We start from the raw sequence: 24755 nt of genomic DNA on the forward strand, positions 1-24755 counted from the left end.
GCACACCTACTCAGTGAGATCTATCTACCTACAAAGTTTCATGTTGATACCTCTTGTTGTTTCAAAGTTACGTCCCGGACAAGAAAAGCGGACGCACGGACAGACGGATGGACAAGGCGGTGACTATATGCTCCTCCGAAATTTTTCGGGGAGCATAACAAAATCGCTAAAATTAAGATTTGCAAAGTTTAGATCACTGCCAAAATTGCAAATTTTGTTTTAGGCAAAAATGACCTGATACACAGTATTTACACATTCCTAGTTTGATACTGTAACCCCTTAAAACCAATAGAAAGTTCCAATCTTAGTAGGGATATCCATTATACAAATACAGCAAGGTTAATCTTGAAATATCAACCCGTCAACCTTATCTTTTTAATCCTTAACCTGCTGAAATTTCTTAAATGGACTTGTCCAGCTTCCATTTTTGGAACTGTCCATTATCATTTTTGGGTATATCAAGATATGCATTTACTTATCCTTGAATAAAAATTAATGAAAATACCGTAATGTATGTATTGCTTACCTGTGTAGTAAAAACACAATTTATGGAGTTGCTTGCCATTTTAATCAAAATATGTCTTGACCGGTTTTTCTGTCAATAAAAAATATATAAACTGTAAGCTAAGTCTATCTTTAAAGTGAGACATGGTTTAGCAAGGAAGAGTAATTTTTAATAAATGTTGTTTCTTTATACTCATAGTCACTGAAACAATATTGACTTGATACCCTTGAGTACTTAGTGGTGGTATGGCGTAGTGGTTTATATATCAGACTAGTTATCTAACGATCAACAGTCATATGGGTTCAATCCCCGTCAGGAGCAAGCTGTTGTTTCCTTGAGCAAGAAACTTTACACTCATTGCTCAATACTGGTTGGTTCTAGAAATCATTCAAAAGTGAGTCAATAAGCTTACAGCTCTCTATACAATCCAAAACTAGAACTATCACTAAATGTGATTAATACCCCCACAAGACTGCTTCGGAAATGAGGATGTTACTAGTAACAGAATACCTTGTAAAAGAATTGAAATATAGAGTTATGGTTGTGGGCAATTAAAGATAGTTGTGGTTCTTGTATATTTGCATTTCCTTTCAATGTGGTTGACCATTGAAGAAGTTTTATTGAATTAATCTGTAATAAGTCCAGAAATACAAAGAAAAGGAACAAAGGGCAATAACTCTATAATACTGGAGTTGGAGTTATAGTTCTTGTGCACTGCACTTCCTCCCTCTTTTTGTGCTTGACCATTGTATGAAGTTGTTTTGAATTTCAACCAGTACGTTTTAAGTTATGCTCCAGACAAGGAAAAGTATCAAAGGGCAGTAACTCTGTATTTTTGTCAAAATGGAGTTATGGCTCTTATGCACTACACTTCCTTTTAATGTCCTTGACAACTGTATATAAAGTTGTATTGAATTCCCAAACAGTAGTTTTTCAAAGTTATGCTCTGGACAAGGAAAAGTAACAAAGGGCAATAACTCTGTAATTTGTCAAGATAGAGTTATGGTTCTTGTGCACTGCACTTCCTCTCAATGTGCTTGACCATTGTATGAAGTTATATTGAATTCCAACCATTAGTCTTCAAGTTATGCTCCGGACAAAAAAAAGCAATGAAAAAGTAACAAAGGGCAGTAACTCTGTAATTAGTCAAGATGGAGTTATGGTTCTTGTGCACTGCACTTCCTCTCAATGTGCTTGACCATTGTATGAAGTTATAATGAATTCCAACAATTAGTCTTCAAGTTATACTCCGGACAAAAGAAAGCAATGGAAAAGTAACAAAAGGGCAATAACTCTGTAATTACTTTAGATAGAGTTATGGTTCTTATGCACTGCACTTCCCCTTACTGTGTTTGACAATTGTATGAAGTTGTTTTAAATTCCAACCAGTCATTTTCAAGTTATGCCCCGGACAAGGAAAAGTAACAAAGGGCAATAACTCTGTAATTAGTCAAGACAGAGTTATGGTTCTTGTGCACTGCACTTCCTCTCAATGTGCTTGACCATTGTATGTAGTTATATTGAATTCCAACCATTAGTCTTCAAGTTATGGTCCGGACAAAAGAAAGCAATGGAAAAGTAACAAAGGGCAATAACTCTGTAATTACTTTAGATAGAGTTATTGGTTCTTGTGCACTGCACTTCCCCTTATTGTGTTTGACAATTGTATGAATTTGTTTTTGAATTCCAACCAGTAGTGTTCAAGTTATGCCCCGGACAAGGAAAAGTAACAAAGGGCAATAACTCTGTAATTAGTCAAGATAGAGTTATGGTTTCTTGTGCACTGCACTTCCTCTCAATGTGCTTGACCATTGTATGTAGTTATATTGAATTCCAACCATTAGTCTTCAAGTTATGGTCCGGACAAAAAGAAAGCAATGGAAAAATAACAAAGGGCAATAACTCTGTAATTACTTTAGATAGAGTTATGGTTCTTGTGCACTGCACTTCCCCTTATTGTGTTTGACAATTGTATGAAGTTGTTTTGAATTCCAACCAGTAGTTTTCAAAAGTTATGCCCCGGACAAGGAAAAGTAACAAAGGGCAATAACTCTGTAATTAGTCAAGATAGAGTTATGGTTCTTGTGCACTGCACTTCCTCTCAATGTGCTTGACCATTGTATGTAGTTATATTGAATTCCAACCATTAGTCTTCAAGTTATGGTCCGGACAAGGAAAATGCAACGGACGTCTGGACCGACCGACCGACCGCCCGACCGACCGACCGACCGACCGACCAACCGACCACCGGGTGACTCCTATATACCCCCCCAAACTTCGTTTTTGGGGGTATAAAAATAATTCAGTTTAAACTAAGTACTGGTAAGACAAGTTCTCAAATTATTTATGAAGCTACAAGTATCATTTTTACACTGGTCATTGATCAATAAAAGTACTCCATAAGGTATATACCATAATTGTGAACAGTGGTAGACTGTCTTGACTCATATCATCGCAGTAACGTTTGACCATCGGGTTCCAACGATAACGCAATATTTCTGAATCTTGCCAACCTATAATAGACAGATCATGATGAAATACTTTATCACATACCCGTGCCTCTTTTGCCACTCCATAAAAAAAATATATTTAATGACCGTGAATATGTTTTGACGTGACGTCATTTGTGTTATACAAACATAGTGTAAAGACACGCTAAATGTTTAGCGTTACAGTATAGGTGCGTCAATAACAACAAAGGATTATTTTCACCATAAACAGTTCTTATGTTGGTTATGTGGTAAATAGAATATAATATTCGTAATGATTCAATACTGAATTTATTGAACTTGTTGAATAAAATAATATTATGCTAGCCAGAGCCTCACATAATATAATTTAAAAAAAACTTGTTCAATTCAGTATTGAAACTACACTCATTTTTTAATGTCTAAAGATATACTGGTACAATTGTAATTGACAAGAGATATTTGTGATATATATATTCCCCCTAATGGCAACAAATTAGTCATGTTACGTTAACTAAGGTCTACCAATCATGTCCATTAAATCTTCGGTATGTAGGCACAAACATTTTATTAGGGACAAGCTTTACTTTTGCCTAGTTGACCACTCCAAAGTAAACTGTCCACATAAACTTGCTTAAAACAACACTAGTTATTGGTCTGACAAGCTTTTCTGGATGTCACAATGACCTTGACCTATAATCAACTGACCACTAAATGAATAATGGCCTTCTTCTAGATACTTGTACATTAAAGCTAGGCCAAAAACATTTTCATCCTTTATACAACACTTAATATCACTATAAATTCAATCTGGATATAAACATTCATCATTTTTAGGAAAGAACAAAAATATGTACTGACTGAATAGCAGTGTATTCTATAAGTATCAATGCAGGCTGTTTGTGGTTTGAAATGATCGCATGAGCAGATTTATTCAGATAAATACAAGAAACCCTACAAGGATATTGGACGGTTTTGACTTTGAATGTTAAAATTACAGTGACCTTGACCTGTTAAACTAAATGACCTTAAACACCAATACATGTTACCTTCCAGTCAAGACTTACCTTCCCAGCAAATCTTGGCAATTCTGAGGACTTGTAGTAAAAATGTGTTCAATATACTAATTAATCTAAGATATCTATAGATATATATTTTACTACTGAGTCTGTTATTATAGATATAGAATAATGCAAGACGATACATTGTTCTGGTTGTAACTATGAAGTAAGTTGTTCTGTATCTTCTATACCATGACTTAGCATACTGACCTACTGGAGGATCCCATTGCAGAATTGCCATAAACATAGACTGGTCCTTGTTATCTTTATTAACATAGTAATACACACCATTACCAACAAAGCTAATATTGCTAACTAGTCCAGGTGCAGGCATTGCTGTAATTATAAAGTAAAATGTATGTAGGAATTATATTTGTGGCCGGGATAATTTGTTAGGTGTATGAGTTAACAAAACTTAGGATGTACAATAAAATGAAAACATTGAATTACCATAATGACTAGCAATATTCAAGATTACATCCCAAAAAGATTTCAATTTACCCTTAAGTTATACAACCTTTTTCAAACTAGGGTATGAATTTTTGACCAGTAATAAGGCTCAAACTCAATGCAAACCAAGATTTTCTACAGTATAGTAACATCCTGTTCCAATGAACCTCTTTTTTTCTTTTAAAGCAAACTCAACAACATAATTAGCCATAAAAACATCTTCCGTCATTTCCTTTTCTGCATCAGAAGGGTGAAACTTCTTTCAAACTGTTACAAGCAGGTTAACTACACATGGTGTGAAAAAACTTATTTAAGATTCCTTGTTGGGAGGGAGACATGGCTTGGCCACATCTTCCTCATCGTAAGGTAACAAAATGATTTGAAAGAACTTACGCAATAAAGATACAATCAAAGATTTAATAAAAGATGTTATCCAGAAATCAGCAAATGTTTCCGGCAGTACAAACAAACTCTTACCATTAGAGCTTCAAGGTGCACTACCATTCACAAGAATGATTAACACATTAAGCTTATCATCCACACATTTACATTATTGTAACTGTAAATATTTGTTTGTACCCTAGGGATTAGATGGAAAAACCAACATTTTACAAGTTCTGAAATATCTGTATTACCTGGTATTTGGACAGGAGTACTAAAGCCCATAGAACCAATCTGATTTATGGCCATAACCCTGTAACTATCAGTGTTGCACATATCTTTTAAATCCAACTTCACAGTTGTTCCTCTTGTCTGAAATATAAAACATAGAATTATTCCATACAGCAGCTATAACAACATGTCTATGTCAGCACTGTAGATCTAGGGCGTACAGTGCATTCAGGTAGGCAGATCAGGCCTTCACACTGCTGGCTTAGTAATCTAATTCTTTTAATATTAAAATGCCATATAACTAACAAGGGACAGTTCCTAATTCAAAGCAAGGTAAGTTCACAAATTCACTGGGTAAAGTTAATATGACATTGAAAATCATTAAACAAATACTTTTGCGGACTACATGTTTTAAACAATTGCAATCTATGCCCCACATCAATGGAAAAGCAGAGACATTAACCTTGTATTATTAAAAGCCTAGTAAAAGCTGTCTTGCAGTAATTATTAAAAGCCTGGTAAAAGCCATGTCCTATAGCAACTTTTGTATTATTAAAAGCCTGGTAAAAGTTGTGTTCTGTAGCAATTTTCTATTATTAAAAGCCTGGTAAAAGCCATGTCCTATAGCAACTTTTGTATTATTAAAAGCTTGGTAAAAGCCATGTCCTATAGCAACTTTTGTATTATTAAAAGCCCGATAAAAACTGTGTTCTGTAGCAACTTTTGTATTTTAAAAGCCTGGTAAAAGCTGTGTCCTGTAACAATTTTTGTATCATTAAAAGCCTGGTAAAAGCCATGTCCTATAGCAACCTTTTTATTATTAAAAGCTTGGTAAAAGCCATGTCCTATAGCAACTTTTGTATTATTAAAAGCCCGATAAAAGCTGTGTTCTGTAGCAACTTTTGTATTTTAAAAGCCTGGTAAAAGCTGTGTCCTGTAACAATTTTTGTATCATTAAAAGCCTGGTAAAAGCCATGTCCTATAGCAACCTTTTTATTATTAAAAGCTTGGTAAAAGCCATGTCCTATAGCAACTTTTGTATTATTAAAAGCCTGGTAAAAGCCATGTCCTACAGCAACTTTTGTATTATTAAAAGCCTGGTAAAAGCCATGTCCTATAGCAACTTTTGTATTATTAAAAGCTTGGTAAAAGCCATGTCCTATAGCAACCTTTTATTATTTAAAGCTTGGTAAAAGCTGTGTTTCCTAATATAGCAACTTTTCTGTTATTAAAAGCCTGGTAAAAGCCTTGTCCTATAGCAAACCTTTTTATTATTAAAAGCTTGGTAAAAGCCATGTCCTATAGCAACTTTTCTGTTATTAAAAGCCTTGTAAAAGCCATGTCCTATAGCAACTTTTTGTATTATTAAAAGCTTGGTAAAAGCCATGTCCTATAGCAACTTTTGTATTATTAAAAGCCTGGTAAAAGCCATGTCCTACAGCAACTTTTTGTATTATTAAAAGCCTGTAAAAGCCATGTCCTATAAGCAACTTTTGTATTATTAAAAAGCCTGGTAAAAGCCATGTCCTATAGCAACTTTTGTATTATTAAAAGCCTGGTAAAAAGCCATGTCCTACAGCAACTTTGTATTATTAAAAGCCTGGTAAAAGCCATGTCCTATAGCAACTTTTTCTGTTATTAAAAGCCTGGTAAAAGCCATGTCCTACAGCAAACTTTTGTATTATTTAAAAGCCTGGTAAAAGCCATGTCCTATAGCAACTTTCTGTTATTAAAAGCCTTGTAAAAGCCATGTCCTATAGCAACTTTTGTATTATTAAAAAGCTTGGTAAAAGCCATGTCCTATAGCAACTTTTGTATTATTAAAAGCCCGGTAAAATGCCATGTCCTATAGCAACTTTTGTATTATTTAAAAGCCCGGTAAAAGCCATGTCCTACAGCAACTTTTGTATTTATAAAAGCCTGGTAAAAAGCCATGTCCTATAGCAAACTTTTCTGTTATTAAAAGCCTTGTAAAAGCCATGTCCTATAGCAACTTTTGTATTATTAAAAAGCTTGGTAAAAAAGCCATGTCCTATAGCAACTTTTGTATTATATTAAAAGCCGGTAAAAAGCCATGTCCTATAGCAACTTTTGTATTATTAAAAGCTTTGGTAAAAGCATGTCCTATAGCAACTTTTGTATTATTAAAAGCCCGGTAAATGCCATGTCCTATAGCAACTTTTGTATTATTAAAAGCCCGGTAAAAGCCATGTCCTATAGCAACTTTTGTATTATTAAAAGCCCGGTAAAAGCTATGTCCTATAGCAACTTTTGTATTATTAAAAGCCCGGTAAAAGCCATGTCCTATAGCAACTTTTGTATTATTAAAAGCCCGGTAAAAGCCATGTCCTATAGCAACTTTTGTATTATTAAAAGCCCGGTAAAAAGCCATGTCCCTATAGCAACTTTTGTATTATAAAGCTTTGGTAAAAGCCATGTCCTACAGCAACTTTTGTATTATTAAAAGCCTGGTAAAAGCCATGTCCTATAGCAACTTTTGTATTATTAAAAGCCTGGTAAAAGCCTTGTCCTATAGCAACTTTTGTATTATTAAAAGCCTGGTAAAAGCCTTGTCCTATAGCAACCTTTTTATTATTAAAAGCCCGGTAAAAGCCATGTCCTATAGCAACTTTTGTGTTATTAAAAGCCTGGTAAAAGCCATGTCCTATGTTAACTTTTGTATTATTAAAAGCCTGGTAAAAGCCATGTCCTATAGCAACTTTTATATCATTAAAAGCCCGGTAAATGCCATGTCCTATAGGAACAGACACATGGTAAATTTCCATGTTCAATTCCTTCAACACTGTTAGTTTGGCTATTTTAACCTTACTATCTTGCCCCCAAATAAACTGTAATGCAGGGCCAGACTAAGGGTTAAACACTGGCTTATTTTCATCTCAAATGATGGCAGAAACAGACTAACAACTGACTAGATATTGCAACTTTATCAGAATGCAAATATCTTTACTTACCCATTGTTTAATTGACACTGAATGTACACCTTGTAACCTAGGATCTGGGTGTGTTTCTTCCACAATGTAGATGATGGTTGATACATTAGATGCTGGGTTAGGCGATATATGTGTGGGTACATTCCAAGCTAGCTCTATAGTTAGAGGCCCTGTCCGGTTCAGTGAGACATGGGGAACATGTACCAGTTCACCTCTGTTTTGATCTGTAAATACAATTAGGTATTCTTATAAGACTAGAGCTCTGCTGAGGTGGGGAAATTTACACCCAATATCAAATTAACAAAGCACCTGAACCACCAACATTCTGTAAGCTAACTGGATAGTTTCCTCACAAGAAAAATCCAATTCCATGATGAGATTCGAACCCACAGCAGTTAGAAGCAAGTGGTTTGAAGACAATTACCTTTATCAATCAGCAACAAAATTAAAAGGACATAAATGTGATCAAAATTGAAATACTTCAAAGAATGAACATTACACACTTACACAGTTATATGTGATCAATATAAATAATCTTTCAATAGGCATACTGCAAAAGCAAAAATTACTTTCACAAATAATTTGCATAAAAAGAGCATAACTCTTTCAATAATGATTTGATTGATCATACTGACATACAAAATATAATCGCAATCTTTGAGATCCTTCAAAAGTTACACAGAGGAAACAAGGGCAAGAAAGAAATCCGCAGAAGATTTCTATATAAAGGGGCATTACTCTATTAATAATGACTTCATTTCGAAAAAATCTGACTTAAAAACCTGTGTTATCAAATAAAATACAATGTACTTACATGCAAAATATATACATAATCATTAAAATTCTTCGAAAGTTACCCAGCAAAATCATAGGGTCTACAGACAGACAATGCCATACCATAATCTATGTCATATAAAAAACACTTACTGTTTTATCTAAACTTTCTCTTTGTCCTCCACTTCCTCTAGTAAACTTTCAGATGATAAAATCTGAACCAGAATTATCGTCAAAAAATTTAGTGTTCATTTATAAATCAACATGGATCCTTTTAGAGGAGAAGTTTTGCAACTGTTATTTTAAGTACAGGTAAAATTATACTTACAGTGATAGGCATATAAAACACTACATGTTGAGGTACAGTTTGGTCTCTGAAATACAGACAAAAGTAATCTGAATTTAAGAACCCATACAAATGTGCTTTGAGTAGTTAACACATCAGACTAGTAATCTCATGATCTCTACCCTGTCAGGGGCAAGTTGTTGTTTCACTAAGCAAGAAATTTTACAATCATTACCCAGTATTGGTTGGTTCAAGGAACAGATTTGAAAGTGTAAGCTTATGGCTTCATACAAAATAAACTAAAATAAATTCTGTATAAACCAAAGGTGCTTTTAGGTAAATGCACAAAATTTCATGTCCTCAAAATCAAGTAACTTCACAGTAATGCATTCAATAAAGTTACACTCACATCACAGTCGGCCATCCAATGTCTTTGTCCTGCACATTTTGGGATACAGTTTGACTGAAATTATACATATGAGCCGTGTCATGACAAAACCAACATAATGGGTTTGCGACCAGCATGGATCCAGACCAGCCTGCGCATCCGCGCAGTCTGATCAGGATCCATGCTGTTCGCTTACAAACTCTATAACAAGTAGAGAAACTGATAGCGAACTGGCTGGTCTGGATCCATGCTGGTCGCAAACGCACTATGTTGGTTTTGTCATGACACGGCTCATATATTGTAAGTACAAGGTTATCATGGTAACAAAAACGATAAGAAAGCTTAACCTTTTATTAATTTTAACTTTTCTAAGGAATAGACTCAAACTGTTGAAACTTAATTTCTAAACTGTATTCAATACATGCGGGCTATATATTCTGTGCAGTGTATAAACAGTAAACCTATTTGTGCTGATGATACAACCTAAATCTACTGATTTTTTTCAATAGACCTGTTTAACTATCAATCGCAAAAGTGACAAATGCCCCCAAAAAGGTTTCATAAAACTAATGTGTACCTTCAAACTCTTCTTATGAGCATAAGTACCTTCAAATTATTAGTGACCTTAAAGGGACTCCACTGAGGTTTTTTGACATGATGGGACTGAAAATATTTTTTCCAGATAAATGTACAATTTGATGTAGGTTTAGACCACTAATCTTTGTGCAAAATTTCAGATCATTTGCGCTCTTCGTTTTTCCAGAATAATTATTCAAATTGTAAAAAAATGACCCAAAATGAAAAGCGTTTAAACGCTTTTCACTCAAATCGGGCTAAGTAAAGGATAAAAATACGATTTTCAATTTATTTTAAAGTATATGTCTTAACTTTCTTTGCATATATTTCTGTTTAAAATGCCCCAGCTCATTTATGTAAGAAATTCAAATACGTTAATATGTTTTTAGTCTTTTTAAACTTCAGTGGAGTCCCTTTAACCTTAGAGGTAGGAATATGGGTCTTACACACAACACGGCGTCTTGATGTGGTAGACATTTGTGCCAAGTTATTTTAAAACTCTTCAATGCATGACAAAATTACAGTCCGGACACAAATGTGTATCTTCAAACTCTTCTTATGAAAATGAGTACCTTCTAACTGTAGGAGTGACCTTGGAGGTAGGGACATGAGTCTTGAATGCAACATGTCGTCTTCATGTGGTAGACATTTATGTCAAGTTATTTTAAAATCCTTTGATGCATGACAAAGTTCCAGTCCGGACACGAATGTGTTTACCTATTAACTCTAATTGTAATGATGTGAAACTTCAAAATGGTAGTGTGACCTTGACCTTTGAGGTAGAGATGTTGTAATTCTTGGATGTGAAACATCGTCATGATGTGGTAGACATTTATTGTTCATTGATTTTAAAATTCTTCAACGCATGACAAAGTTACAGTTCGGACACGAATTGGGTACCCATTAACTGTAATTGTGATAATGTGAAACTTCAAAATGTCAGTGTGACCTTGATGTCTGAGGTAGGGACATAATTCTTGGACGCAACATATTACTTTGATGTGGTGCCAAGCTATTTCAAAATCCTGAAATGTATGACAAAGTTACAGTCCGGACAAGAACGACGTGGGGACGCACAGACAGACGGTGCGTTTTTAATATGTCGCCCTTCTGGGGCATAAAAATGGTTTATTATCAATCTCTTGATACATTGTTAGCCTGATATAGCTGTTAACTAAATAAATAACTAAACCTACTAAAAACTCTACAGTTTCCTGATTATAAAAAAGTTTAAATTTAATTTTGAATAACCTATACATCACCAGACAAGAGTTTCTTGATTGTTTTATTTTACATTGATTATAGCACATTTTGGTTATTTCTCAGTTGTCACAAAAATGATTTTCCAAAATAATTCCAGCAATTACCAATTAAGGCTCCTACGTTTACAATTTTTTGTAAACGTTTGTATGATTGCTTAGAACCGAAACGATACCGATGTTCTATACTACACCATGTATTCAAGTCTCCAAATGATGAATTACTTTCTATTTTTGATACAAAAAGTCATGTACAAATAAATTATGTTCAGGCCTCATCATGATTGTGTCATGGCAGCACATATTTTCTGCATTGTATCCCCATTTCGCTCTTTTGAAAGATCAAAGAAAAATAAAACTTTACCAAAAATGTATTATGTCACAAGTGATTATTGCACAGTGATGCTGTGTGCAGGGTTGTAAACACACTTTGGAATAAACCAATTAGAATTGATAAAATCCGTGATTACAGGCAATGATCAAGATATTTGTAAGACAATATGGTCATTTCGATTAAATGGTAAAAAATATCATAAACGTTTTATGAATGAAAATCGAAACAAATCCGTTTAACGTGTAACCGTGGGGGCCTTATTATCAATATCTCTGCAAGTGACCGACTACTAATTCAACATGATTTCTGAATCAGCAATAAGAGACAAATGACCATTTAACTCAATGTCTGCAATTAATTATCACACAGAAACTTTGCCTCACATGGGGATCAAACCTTATACCACTGATACTATGCTCTCCCTATTGAGCTTAGCCGTCAGAAGACTTCTAATCATTACAAGTGGGTTTGTCTAGTTTTTTTATGACAATTTGTCTATAAATAGTAATTTAAAACAATATATCAAGTTTGATATACATGTGTACCTATGATGTGAAAATACTATTCAACTATATTTGTGACCTAAAACTGTCCTCCAAGACGAACAAAAACATGGATGAGAACATCTGTTTCATTTGCATTGATAAGGTTTTACTATGTTTACATATATATAGTACACCATTTTTAACAACAACTTTTTATCTGTTATGTAACACTACTTATATACAACCTGTACTGGAATCATTTAAATTTCAAACTTTATGTAGTTAAAAATAATAGGTCATTATTGATTAAAACGAGCCTTAAAATACATGCATGTTCAAACCATGTGTTCAAACGACAATTAGTGGCGGCATGGCTGAGTGGTTAACACGTCGGACTAGTAATCTAATGATCGCTAGCCACATGGGTTCAAACCCTGTCAGGGGCAAGTCGTTGTTTCCTTGAGCAAGAAACTTTACACTCATTGCTCAGTACTGGTTGGTTCCAGGAACGGATTGAAAGTGTGTCTATAAGCTTATCAAGTTATGGCTTCCTACACAATCAAACTAAAAAAATTATGTATAAACCAAACAACATTTGATTCAAAGTTACAAGATGATAACCAATCCTTTGTGACAAAGTAAACAACGGTTAAATACAATATTCCCTGCTAAAATTGTCAGAATCTGACAACAGGCATTTCCAAAATTAAGAGCTAGACAAATTTAAAACATAAAATCTGATGACATGTTTGTAAGGATTTTTAGTCATACCAATACTGTAGAGATAATAAAGGCAATTTCAAGTTTTATTAGCAGAGATTATTTTAAGGAATCCTCTCTTAGATTATTTTCAGACACAAACAGGCATAGCACTATAAAATAACTAGATCGAACCTTAAAGCTACATGCCTCCAGACGGGTCAAAATTTTTCAATTAAATCAAACTTCAGAAAAGAAAAATTTGTAAAATGATTCAGAATTCAAGTAATATTTTACATGTTCTGTGCGATTAATGACTGATTTTTCAGTATTTACAACTATATTTCTACTGCGTTACTAACGCAGTAAGGGCTATTTATGCCATGGAAAATGTGTAAATGGCTTCCTTTTGGTTACTTAATAATATTAAACATTCAGATACATTTTCATGAAAAAATGCTGCTTTGAATACGATGTTCCTAGCAAAGTTCATATGAAACTATGAAATTTTCAAGGACATAACTCAGTTAAAGGTTGCACCAACAATGGAAACAATATTGAATGATAAAGACTTTCAGGCTGAACAATCCTATATTGTCCAGTCAATACTATCTCATTATTCTATTCAAACTATTTTATGTGAACCATATGGACATCCTTCCTTTTTATTACATTAAAAATACTTTGCTTGACAGCATAACAAACATTCATTATCAGAAATAATCTGCCAGTGCCATAATTTAGCAACAGCAAAATAAACCAGGAATGTGCCCATCATAAGACACAGATGTGCCAACATTTAACTGTTTTGTCATAAAAAATCTCTACATATATACCCCTGTACAAAGCAGTTACAAATGATGAAAGTCCAATTACGCTAATTTTTGCTTTCTTTAATGTTAATTTGATGGAAAAATAAGATATAAATTCAATCCTAAGCTAATAAGCTCAGTGAGGAAAATAAGTACCACCTTGACCTGGGTGTCGCGCAAGACACATCATCTTCTTATGGTGGTCATGTGTACCAATTTAAATCCCATTATACGTGCTGGAGTTTTGACCCAGATATGAAGTACATGAATATAACACACACACACACACACTAAATGACAAGGGTAAAACTATATGCCCCTTCCCCATTTTATCGCGCGGGTGGGGTGGGGGAGAAATAAAAATAGAAATTATGGCAGGGGCTTAATAAAAATAGAAACAGACATATTACGGTTAATGATTCTATGTATATGTTAGTGTTCATCCGTGCTGTTCTACAGAAATTAGAAACTTCGACGGGAGCGATAGCGACAGGAGAATGTTTCTAATTTCTGTAGAACAGCTACGGATGAATACTAACATATTTAGTGTCAAACTTTATTTGGCCTTATAATCACTCACTTTATTACGTCACTATGACGTTCTATGAAGTACTATGAAAAATAGAAGTCGACTATGAACGGAATTCGATATAGTATCGACTTTTGTTCTTTTATGAAAATTAACGCACAGAATTTTTAAGAAATACAGCGTTTTCATTGGATGACAAATAAAGTTGGACACTAAAGATAACTTTGGTATGAAATTCAAGAGTGTTGTATTTATGTAGAAAGAAAGACATGTTGACAAACAAAATTCCAAAATAGTTCCTACTGGCTCTTCAGCTACTTATTCATTACCAAAGAGGACCAAAAAATGGCCAGAAAACTACTTGCCTTTCCAAAATATTAATTCTTTATTATACTTTTCTTCAAATTTTTATTAAATGCTTATTTTTTAAATTTTCTGTTGATTTCGAACATTGAGTGTAGTGGTAATTTTTCTCTCATAATATGTAATTCTGAAATCATGCGGTATACTTAGTAGTCAGTCACTTACTGAGAAATTGGAGGTTACTCAGGTTTTGTTAGGAAAGCATTTAAGGTTGAAACAACCGAGATATAACAAAATTGGCATAAAAAACAAACAAAACAAGAACCGGTTGAACCAGGTGATGCTCCCCGAGAAGGTTTTGGACACAGGAAAGTATATAAAAATGAACAAAGGGCAAAAACTCCAAAATAAGGCAAAGCCGAGTTTTTTTGCACTGCACTTCTATTCAATGAGATCTATCTATCTATAAAGTTTCCTGATGATATCTCTTATAGTTTCAGAGTTATGTCCCTGGCAAAATTCAAAGTGTAAGAATGAACAAAGGGCAATAACTCCAAAATTAGACAAGGCTTTGTTTAGGTTCTTTAAGCATTGCAGTTCTATCCAATGATATCTATCTACCTACAAAGTTTCATGTTGATATCTCTAATAGTTTTAGAGTTATGTCCCGGACAAAAGTCAAAAAGTAAAAGTAAACAAAGGGCAATAACTTCAAAATAAGGCAAGGCAGAGTTATGATTTTTTAGCACTGCACTTCTACCCAACGAGACCTATCTATCTACAAAGTTTCATGTTGATATCTCTTTTATTTTAGAGAAATGTCCCAGACAAAGTTCAAAGTGTCAAAATGAACAAAGGGCAATAACTCCAAAATTAGGCAAGACAGAGTTACGGTTCTTAGGCACTGCAAACCTACTTAATGAGATCTATCTACCTACAAAGTTTCATGTTGATACCTCTTATAGTTTTAGAGTTATGTCCCTGACAAAGTTCAAAGTGTGAAAATAAACAAAAGGGAATAATTCAAAACTTAGGCAAGGCAGAGTTACGGTTCTTGTGCACTGCATACCTACTCAATGAGATCTATCTACCTACAAAGTTGTATGTTGATACCTCTTATAGTTTTAGAGTTATGTTCCAGGCAAAGTTCAAAAAGTAAAAATAAACAAAGGGGAATAATTCAAAAATTAGGCAGACAGAGTTACGGTTCTTGTGCACTGCACACCTTCTTAATGAGATCTATCTACCTACACAGTTTCATGTGGATACCTCTTATAGTTTTAGAGTTATGTCAAAGTGTAAAATAAACAAAGGGGGATAATTCAAAAATTAGGCAAGGCAGAGTTTACGGTTCTTGTGCACTGCACACCTACTCAATGAGATCTATCTACCTACAAAGTTTCATGTTGGTACCTCTTATAGTTTTAGAGTAATGTCCCGGACAAAGTTCAAAGTATAAAATAAACAAAGGGGGATAATTCTGAAATTAGGCAAGGCAGAGTTACGGTTCTTGTGCACTGCACATCTACTCAATGAGATCTATCTACCTACAAAGTTTCATGTTGATACCTCTTGTTGTTTCAAAGTTATGTCCCGGACAAGAAAAGCGGACGGACGGACGTACGGAATGACGGACAAGGCAGCGACTATATGCTCCCCGAAATTTTTCGGGGAGCATAAAAATTTACGATGGACTATTCTAGATATGAAAACAATAGTAATAATTACCACTTTATCCTGACAGAGGGCCTCGCACTGGGCTTCACATAACACTGATTGAGTGGAATTCGTATAGGAAAACAAATCACCATTGCATACCATACAATCTAAAAATATAACCATATAAATCCATATATACACAGAAGGAATTGTCCATTTTCTTAAACTAGTAGCCATATCTTTTAAGCCATTTCAGTTTTAGCTCGCTCCAAGGCATTGTGCTAGTTCATGCTTGTTTTTATCTTTGTATTTGATATTTCATCAGGATGTTACGATAAGACTATAGCTCTACCACGACCCTGCGTGATGCAATTACTGATAAAAACAAGATAACACACCAGATAGTGACACTAGTTTAAACATTGTGAGCATCTTGGTCAATTTTTATAGTAGACTCACCTTAATTATTACAAAGATCATTCAAGTGGCACAGGTGAATCAATCATGGACCATATGATATTTCTCATGTAAAGTTTCACACAATGTTAAGTGTTTGTAAAAGTATCTGTCATTACACAGTCAATCTTTGTAATCAGGAATCTCAAAATCTCATTAAAAGCATTTGAAATAAATACTAATTTTATACTAAATACAATCTTTTTTTCTAATATCTTTATTTTCAAATTAAGAAACATTTACTTAAAAATATGACTTTTCTTTAAAAATTATAAAACAAATTTGAGTTTAACAAAGTTTATTCTTAAAAAATTACAGGTAGATACATTAAAATTACAAAGGTTGCTACCAAAAAAAAAAAAACACCCAAAAGAACAATTAGAAAATTTCTTACCTTTGAGAATTTGTCTTGTACCTGCTTGTACCTATTGGTGCCAAGTAATTTCAAAATCCATAAAAGAACTAGAGAGGTTTTTGTCACAAAAATTTGTCTCCCAAAACAATGTATGGTCACTCGTGTGAAGTTTCATTAAAATCCCACCAGTAGCTTGACCTGTGAAAGCCAGACAAGATTTTTCTTTTTATCGCGGCAGCTATTTTGGGCAGCGAAGCAGAACGTGCCAGTTTTGTGCACAACTAGGGATGGTACTGATCAAATCTCACTAGTAGTTTGACCTTTGACTGCCTGACAAGAATTTTCTATGTTTAGCTCTGGCGGCCATTTTGTGCAGCAAAGAAGACATGCAGGTGATGTACACAACTAGGGATGGTACTGATCACTCCTGTAAAGCTTGGTTGAAATCCAACCAGTAGTTTGACCTGTGTAGGCTGGACAAGGTTTTTCTATTTTTAGCTCTGGCGGCCATTTTGTACAGCAATGCCAAATGTGCCAGAGATGTGCACAACAAGGGATGGTACTGATCACTCTGAAATCCCACCAGTAGTTTGACCTGTGAAAGGCAGACAAGCTTAATGCAGACGGATGGGCAACCGGACAGACGGCAAAGGCAAAAACAATTCTTTTAATTATTACAATTGTCTCCTAAAAATTTTGGGAGACATAATTACAAAGTTATGAACATACTCCTTTGTGGACTTGGACCACTATGTGTGACCTTAACATTTCAGCTAGGGTGCAAAATCTTGAATTTGTCATATCTCAGATTGGTGAACTTTGATATGCCAAGTAATTTTAAAATCCATACAGAAACAATAACAAGTTATAGACTACACATATAAAAACAGACTCGTTTTTTGGCCTATCTTTTATTTTATCTCTGGGTTTCCACCAAACAGTTAACACTTAATTTCATGTCAAATAATTCTGCTATGTTCGCCTAAATCCTTCAAATAATGTTTAACTTTATGCTATGGGCCAGGCATGGAGGAAGGCTCCATCATGGCCTCTGTGTGACCTTGACCTGCAAGTCACACACAGGGATCCTGCAAGCAACAAATAACAGCTGTTTAAGGAGATCATTTAAGTTTAGAGGAAGTCCTTAAGAAAATAACCAAGTTTTATGATTCTGATACATTCTTGGACGAACAGACAGATGTATAGATATGGAAAGTACTATAATATACGCACAGCTTTTGGGGGAAGAAATATATGTTTCAACATACTGGTTTAAAGCAGCACACCTCCAGATTCATGATAATTTTCATGATTGTTTGTTTGTTTGTTTGTTTCATTTTACGCCTTTTTCCAACAGTATTTCAGTCATATAGGCGGGTAGTTTCCTAACCATCGTTCCTGGAGAGTTACACCAGTACAAGACTACCTTCCTCCGCGCTAAACTACCGAAGCATCTCCCGGGGATCGAACCCACGCCAGAGAGGTAACTGGATTAGAAGTCATCGAATCTAACCCCTCGACCACGGAGGCGGTTTTGATAATTTTCATGAAAATTTTGAAAATGTATTTGAATGTGTACTATTGTGAAGTAACCAAAAGGAAGCAATTTACACATTATCAATGACACTTACAAACCATGTAAATAACCAAAAAGTGGTCAAAATATGCATAAATAGCCTTTACTGTGTTAGAAACTCAGTAGAAATATAGTTGTAAATACTGAAAATTCAGTCATTAATCATAAATAATATGTAAAATATGACTTGAATCTCGAAATTTTTACTTTTCCCTTCATCTTAGTAGACATTTTTCTCAAGTTTGATTTTATTGAAATATTTTGACTCATCTGGAGGCATGTAGCTTTAAAACCTTTAAAGTTTACAGTCATTTATTTGTAAATAAAAATACAAGCTGCATTATATTGAAATACGAAAAGAAAACAAAGGAGGATAGGATAAACAAATAAAACAATGCTTGCTCAAATAAATGATAATTTATTAGTAAGTTCAGTAAAGGTTGAACATAATTTCTTGAGATCATATTAAGTACTGGTTACATAAATATGTATCACACAAGATAATAGTTTAGAAAATATATCAATTTCAATAATATGCTAATATGCTAATAATCTCCCTAGAAACAAAGGTATCATTCATTTTGATAATTTAAGGAACATACAATGTAACATACAAAAATACTATTTTATTCAACAAAAACTATGTCTAGCAATAATATTGTATTATAAAATTTTATTTATATACAAGACCAAAAAACAGCAATGGATGCCGTGTTAATGCTCATCTGTTAAGGGCAACCAGACTACTGACAAAAATTCAAAGTCAAAAAGAATTTGCCCCTTGTTTAACATCTGCACATTGTCGAGATTTTAAAGGCAAGTATTCCAAGCTTCATGTTCAAAACTTTTGAAGGGCTAAAAGAGAACAATGACAACACAGCAATCACAATAGCATCACATTTTTCTTAAAAACAGATATCCTAAGAAAAGACTGCTGTAATTTCCTAAAATAATACTGACATATAAAATCTTGCTCAATATCAGCTATAAAAAGTCATAATTATCATTTTTTTTATCTGGTAATAATATTTTGCTCACATAAATTCACAATAATTGTCTTATCTAATCTATATCATCCCTTAATCTGCTGAATTACTTAAATGGACTTGTCCAACATTATTTCTGGAATGGCTCATTATCAATAGCTAATAATATTTGGGTTTTTCAAAGATAATCTGTAGGTATATACAACCTTTAACAGTTACAGCTTTGAAAATAACAGGTTGACTAATCTAATGTCAGGGAAAGTGCACCCTGAAGCTATAATAGTAACAGTTTGTTTTTACCTGCAGGTTAGCTGTAGGGATTAGCTGGGAAAACCCCACACTTGCCAATTTCCGGATAATATCTATTATGGGGATATATTATACTAGAATAGAATACATAGTATAGAGACTAATCAGACTGTCCGGATGTACAGGCTGGCCTGGTTCTATACTGGTAGCAAATGCTTATCACTTCTGGTTCTCGCAGGTTAAGGGGTTATAACATATGGCTCACATTATAATCTAACAATTGTTATATCATATAATTGCATTTTGCTGAAATGTAAATTTACAACTTATAATTGTTTTGTCAAGTGAGAACATTTTGTTCAATGTAAATTACTGCTATTGCTTTACAATGTAATAAAAATATCTAATTCTCAGTTTTTCATCTATAAATAACATTTTGCTAATACATGTATATATATATATATACACACTAAAATTAATTGTTTTAACATAAAAATTAAATTAAACAACAATTAATCATATACATAATTTCTCCTCAAATATTAATTAACAATTATTATTTATCATATAGATCTAATTACATCACTAAGAAAATGAAAGAGTTGTTCAAGCACTTAGGAAATAAGTTAATGCCCATCAACATTTAACACCAATCTTTCAGAAAATCTGGTTTAAAAAAAAATATGAAAGGATTGGGGAAAAAAATTTTGTTGCCAAGTTCAGAAAAACATTGATACAATTTTTTTTAAAAAGAGCAGCATATATATGCAGTGTAAGCCAATAAAACCTTAACGAGCCTACTTTATGAAACCTTCTCCAATCTTATAATATACCTGAATCAGATTATGACTTGTCAGAAGAGATTATTGGTGCCCTGTTGGTGTGCCGGGCCAAAATATCTATGTGTAATGGAATGATGTTATCCGGAACTCTGCAAATGTGGGTTTTTCCCAGCCAATTCGTAGGTACAAACTTTTACTGTTATAGCTTCATGGTGGACAACCTGTCACAATACATTAGTCAACCTGTTGGGCTTATTTTCGAAGACATAACTGTAAAAGTTTGTTCATACCTATAGATTTTAATAAAACTACACACAGAGAAAGAGGGACTGGACTTTTCACTAAAAAAGTTAGTGTGAAAAAAGTCAGTTTGGGGAATGATTGCTGACGAAATGAAACATTCTGGATATCATTTTAACTATAAACAAGTAGAGCATACAGAGATACAGTGGACCACAATTCTAGGTCAGGGATGCAGTTAAGAATGTCTGTAATTTGCTGAGCCGGAAGAAAGTTATGGTTACAGATATACAAGAAGTGGATGAGAAAACTAGTATTAGATCAAACATTCCAGAGGGAACAGGAAAAAAGAAATTCAAACACAATGCATCATCTAGCTCTGATGAAGTTCTTAGTATAATGAAAGAAAAGCAGGAAAATATGACAGAAGACAGAGAAATCCAGGCAAAGCAAAATAAAGAAACTTTACAAATGGAAGAAAAGAAAATGGAACTGTATTGATGTGTTGTTTTTTTCCTGGAAAAAATCTTGTGCGTGCACTTTTGCACTTGTTATACTGAAAATTTTTGTTGCCGCCGAATACGAATCGATACATTATACTTGAAGACAATGTAAGCTTTGAATGATTATTACATATTCTTATGTGCTTTCAAAGTTCTCTTAGTTTATTCAAAATAATATTTTGCGTAATATTTGCAAATATTTGACGCTGATACTGGTATTTATATGGCTGATTTACTTTGGTCATGGCTCATTTCGCGGATGCATTGAAAATGAGTGTATGGAAAGATAAGTTTTTCTTGGGTACAATGTAGAATATTTGAAAGTTATACATCCCGTACGAAAAAGATAGCAGGATTCCGCCTAATATAAGCAGGAAAACGCTTAAAATTTCCGTGTATATAAGAATTCCTGCTAATTTAAGACGGACACGGAATTTTGTAAAAATTCCTGCTAAGCAATTTCATATTCCGCCTAAGGCTTAGGCGGAAAATATGGGATGAGCAATAATTTAGACGGGTTTTAGGACTTAGAATTTTGTCAGTAATTTGTTAACAGGAATTATGTACTTAGACTTTTTTGTTAACCAGAAATTGAACTTAGAAAATTTTACTAGACAGATTTCTGAATTTGGAGAAATTTCTGCAGATGACAAGTATATAATAAATCGATTATTAAGTGATCAACAATTATTTTGCTGCTTTTATTCAGTGTTAATTTTCAAAACTAAAATATTGTTTGTACAAACATAAACATACATAATCATTAATTGAAAAAAAAAACTCTACAACAAAACTTAAACTTAGAACATATTATATAATGATGTTGTGATGACTTTTGCATAGAATATATTTCACTGTGTTAAATTTGGGTATGAACTAAACTCGTATATTAAGCTTTTTAAATGTAATATAATTAAAAATGAGTAATATCCCTGAAAATTTCTTATCCACAAGATAAATAAATACTAATACTAGCCTCTAGTAACCACTCTACTATGATGTAAACACCACAGACCTGATAACACACAGGTCAGATCGTAAATTCTGCTACAGTCGAGACTGTTCCATGTGATTTATTTGGGGGGAAGCAACAGTTACTTTGTACATTTTATATGATGAGTCTGTTAAGAAAGACTTTGCAAAGTTTTTTTTAAAGATATTTATTATGAATTTTGGATTCTTTTTCCATTTATTTTCTGGTATTTATATATAATTGTGAAAATAAAACGATGGGTTGGATTATCCCTGTTTACCATCATATCATGGACTTGTCCATAATTTGAAATCTAGGAAATATGGGTCAGCAGAAGCTTAGACACTGTGGAAATAAAGCAAATAACAAAGGATTTTATTGATAGTTAAAAATTGTGGTGATAATATATAAGCAATTTTTGAGATAATATTTAGGTTAAAGTGTAAGGATTGAATATTTTTGAATTTTTCAAAGAAAAAAAATTAGACTTAGCCTTGTGAATGAAAATGACATTAATCTGGATATGCTCAGTTGTAAATGAATTTTGAATGCTACATTATGACCTTGGATAAGAAGATAATACCAATATCATAAAAATTCAGGTTAGTAACTTTTGGATACATTTAAACAATAAAAATATATTTCAAATAAATTAAATAATTTTGCATTAAGTTTGAGAGTAAATTTGTAACACTAAGTTTGGTTGTAATGAATTATAGTTTAAATGCATGTATAATAATAACTGCATACAATGACAAGAAACAATAATATAAGATATTAGTGGTGGCAGTGTTTTACTGATGACTGTTTTGTGTTTCAGGATATGTCTCAAGCTGGTGTAAAAAGAATGGAGGGGAGGAGTCACGGACAAGGATATTAACGATACCATAAGTTAAAGCAGATCAGTTATGCTTGGAATAAAAATGAAAACAACTGGCTGAACAAAAAACATTTACAGTGAAATAAAATGAAATAATTTGCCATGGATTAAACAATACAATAGCAGTGCAATAAAAAATATAACTCGTGTTTCTGTTTTTTGTGTGACTCTTTTACCTACTGTACATGCACCCTAATGTAGAAAACATTATGGTAAAGCTCACAAAAATAACTTAAAAGCTTTGTAATTGTGATCACCTATTGTCTGTCTGCAATTTTGGATTCCAATAATTCTTATGCAGCTAAAAAATAATGTTGTATCCATCCATAATTCAGCTTTATAAGTGTACTATCACAAAATTGAATAACTTCATTTCCTTAGGCGGATTTTTTGCTAGTATTCCTTAGGAAGAATTTTCTCCTGCTAGTGATTTTCTAAGTAGGTATTTTTTTCCTGGTTAAAATATTTTAGGCGGATTTTTTTCCAGCTAAGAATTTTCCTAAGGCGGAATTTTCTCCTGCTAGTGCTTTCTTTAAGCTGAATTTTTTCCTGGTTAAATTTTCTAAGGAGGATTTTTTTCCTGCTACCCTAACTGTTTTCCTCCTAAGAAAATTTGCATATTTCGCAGCGTATTCCTGCTTATAGGAGGAATCTGTGATATGTAATCCTGAAATGCCTTAGACGGATTACGCCTAGTAGCTAGGCGGAATTTCTGCTTTTTTCAGGGCGGAAGTTTTCGTACGGGTTTGTTTAAATTGTTTCTTTGGTGGACAATATATACATTTAATACAACTGTTCGCAGAGCATGAATATGCCTTGTTCTTAATTAGTCATTGCCGTTCAGTGAAGAATAATTCGAGTCATTATAAAAACTCATCTTTTTGCCATTATTTCTATCATAATATCTACTTAGTATAATGTCTATTTGTATTAAAAGTCATTATTTTCTTTTGTAATTATCGTTGCCCTTGATTGGTTTCTAATGAAATAAATTTTTTACAAATACAATGTACTTTGTGGGAGCCGGTACATTTTTGTATAATTATTGTCATCATTTTACGTAAAGCCTTTGGCTTTCACATGTACACACTAGCATGTTACCTTGACCTCTGAAATAGCCATCGCTGGTTTAAAAATAGAATAAAACTGTCACTGAGTCACATGACATACCCCTGATCAATGTAACCGCAGTAGAACCTGCAACTTATAGTTATTTTGTCGAGGCATGAACGTAGTCATGCCGTTTGATTCGCTGGTTTTTTTTCAAGAATTTAATGTGTTTTCAGGATATTATTAGGATTTTAATTTTATAATTTTGTTGTTGTGTTGGTTTATTTTTACCATCTTAAGTTGTGGTAACTGATATTTGTGGACATATCGAAGATATGAGCCGAGCTTCTGGCAAAGCAAATGTATTTGTAATAGATACACCATTGCTGCGTTGACGATTTCTGGGTTTGCGTAAATTATACCATAATCACGTGACCTTTCTTATGCCTTGACCTCACGAGACGAAGTCGAGTGAGGTTGCATAAGAAAGGTCATGTGATTATGGTATAATTTACGCAAGCCCAGCAATCGCCAACGCACCAATGGTGTATCTG

The 24755-nt window shown here is 33.5% G+C and overlaps 1 protein-coding gene across 1 annotated transcript in view; it reads right to left on the minus strand.

The window, feature by feature from the left end:
* LOC132715026 (uncharacterized) overlaps positions 1 to 16513 on the minus strand; it is a 73303-nt gene extending 56790 nt beyond the window's left edge. Inside the window, exons 1-8 of the mRNA XM_060697997.1 lie at positions 16221 to 16513; positions 9517 to 9570; positions 9150 to 9195; positions 8069 to 8271; positions 5120 to 5237; positions 4245 to 4370; positions 2918 to 3018; positions 527 to 595 (exon numbers count right to left, since the gene is read on the minus strand). Coding sequence (XP_060553980.1) covers positions 527 to 595; positions 2918 to 3018; positions 4245 to 4370; positions 5120 to 5237; positions 8069 to 8271; positions 9150 to 9195; positions 9517 to 9570; positions 16221 to 16388 — 885 coding nt within the window. The 5' untranslated portion in view covers positions 16389 to 16513. The remainder of the gene's footprint in view (positions 1 to 526; positions 596 to 2917; positions 3019 to 4244; positions 4371 to 5119; positions 5238 to 8068; positions 8272 to 9149; positions 9196 to 9516; positions 9571 to 16220) is intronic.
* Positions 16514 to 24755: the final 8242 nt, after the last annotated feature.

This window comes from Ruditapes philippinarum, unplaced genomic scaffold (genome assembly GCF_026571515.1).
Source record: "Ruditapes philippinarum isolate M1 unplaced genomic scaffold, ASM2657151v2 ctg3966_1_1_1_1, whole genome shotgun sequence".
NCBI classification, from domain to species: Eukaryota; Metazoa; Mollusca; class Bivalvia; order Venerida; family Veneridae; genus Ruditapes; species Ruditapes philippinarum.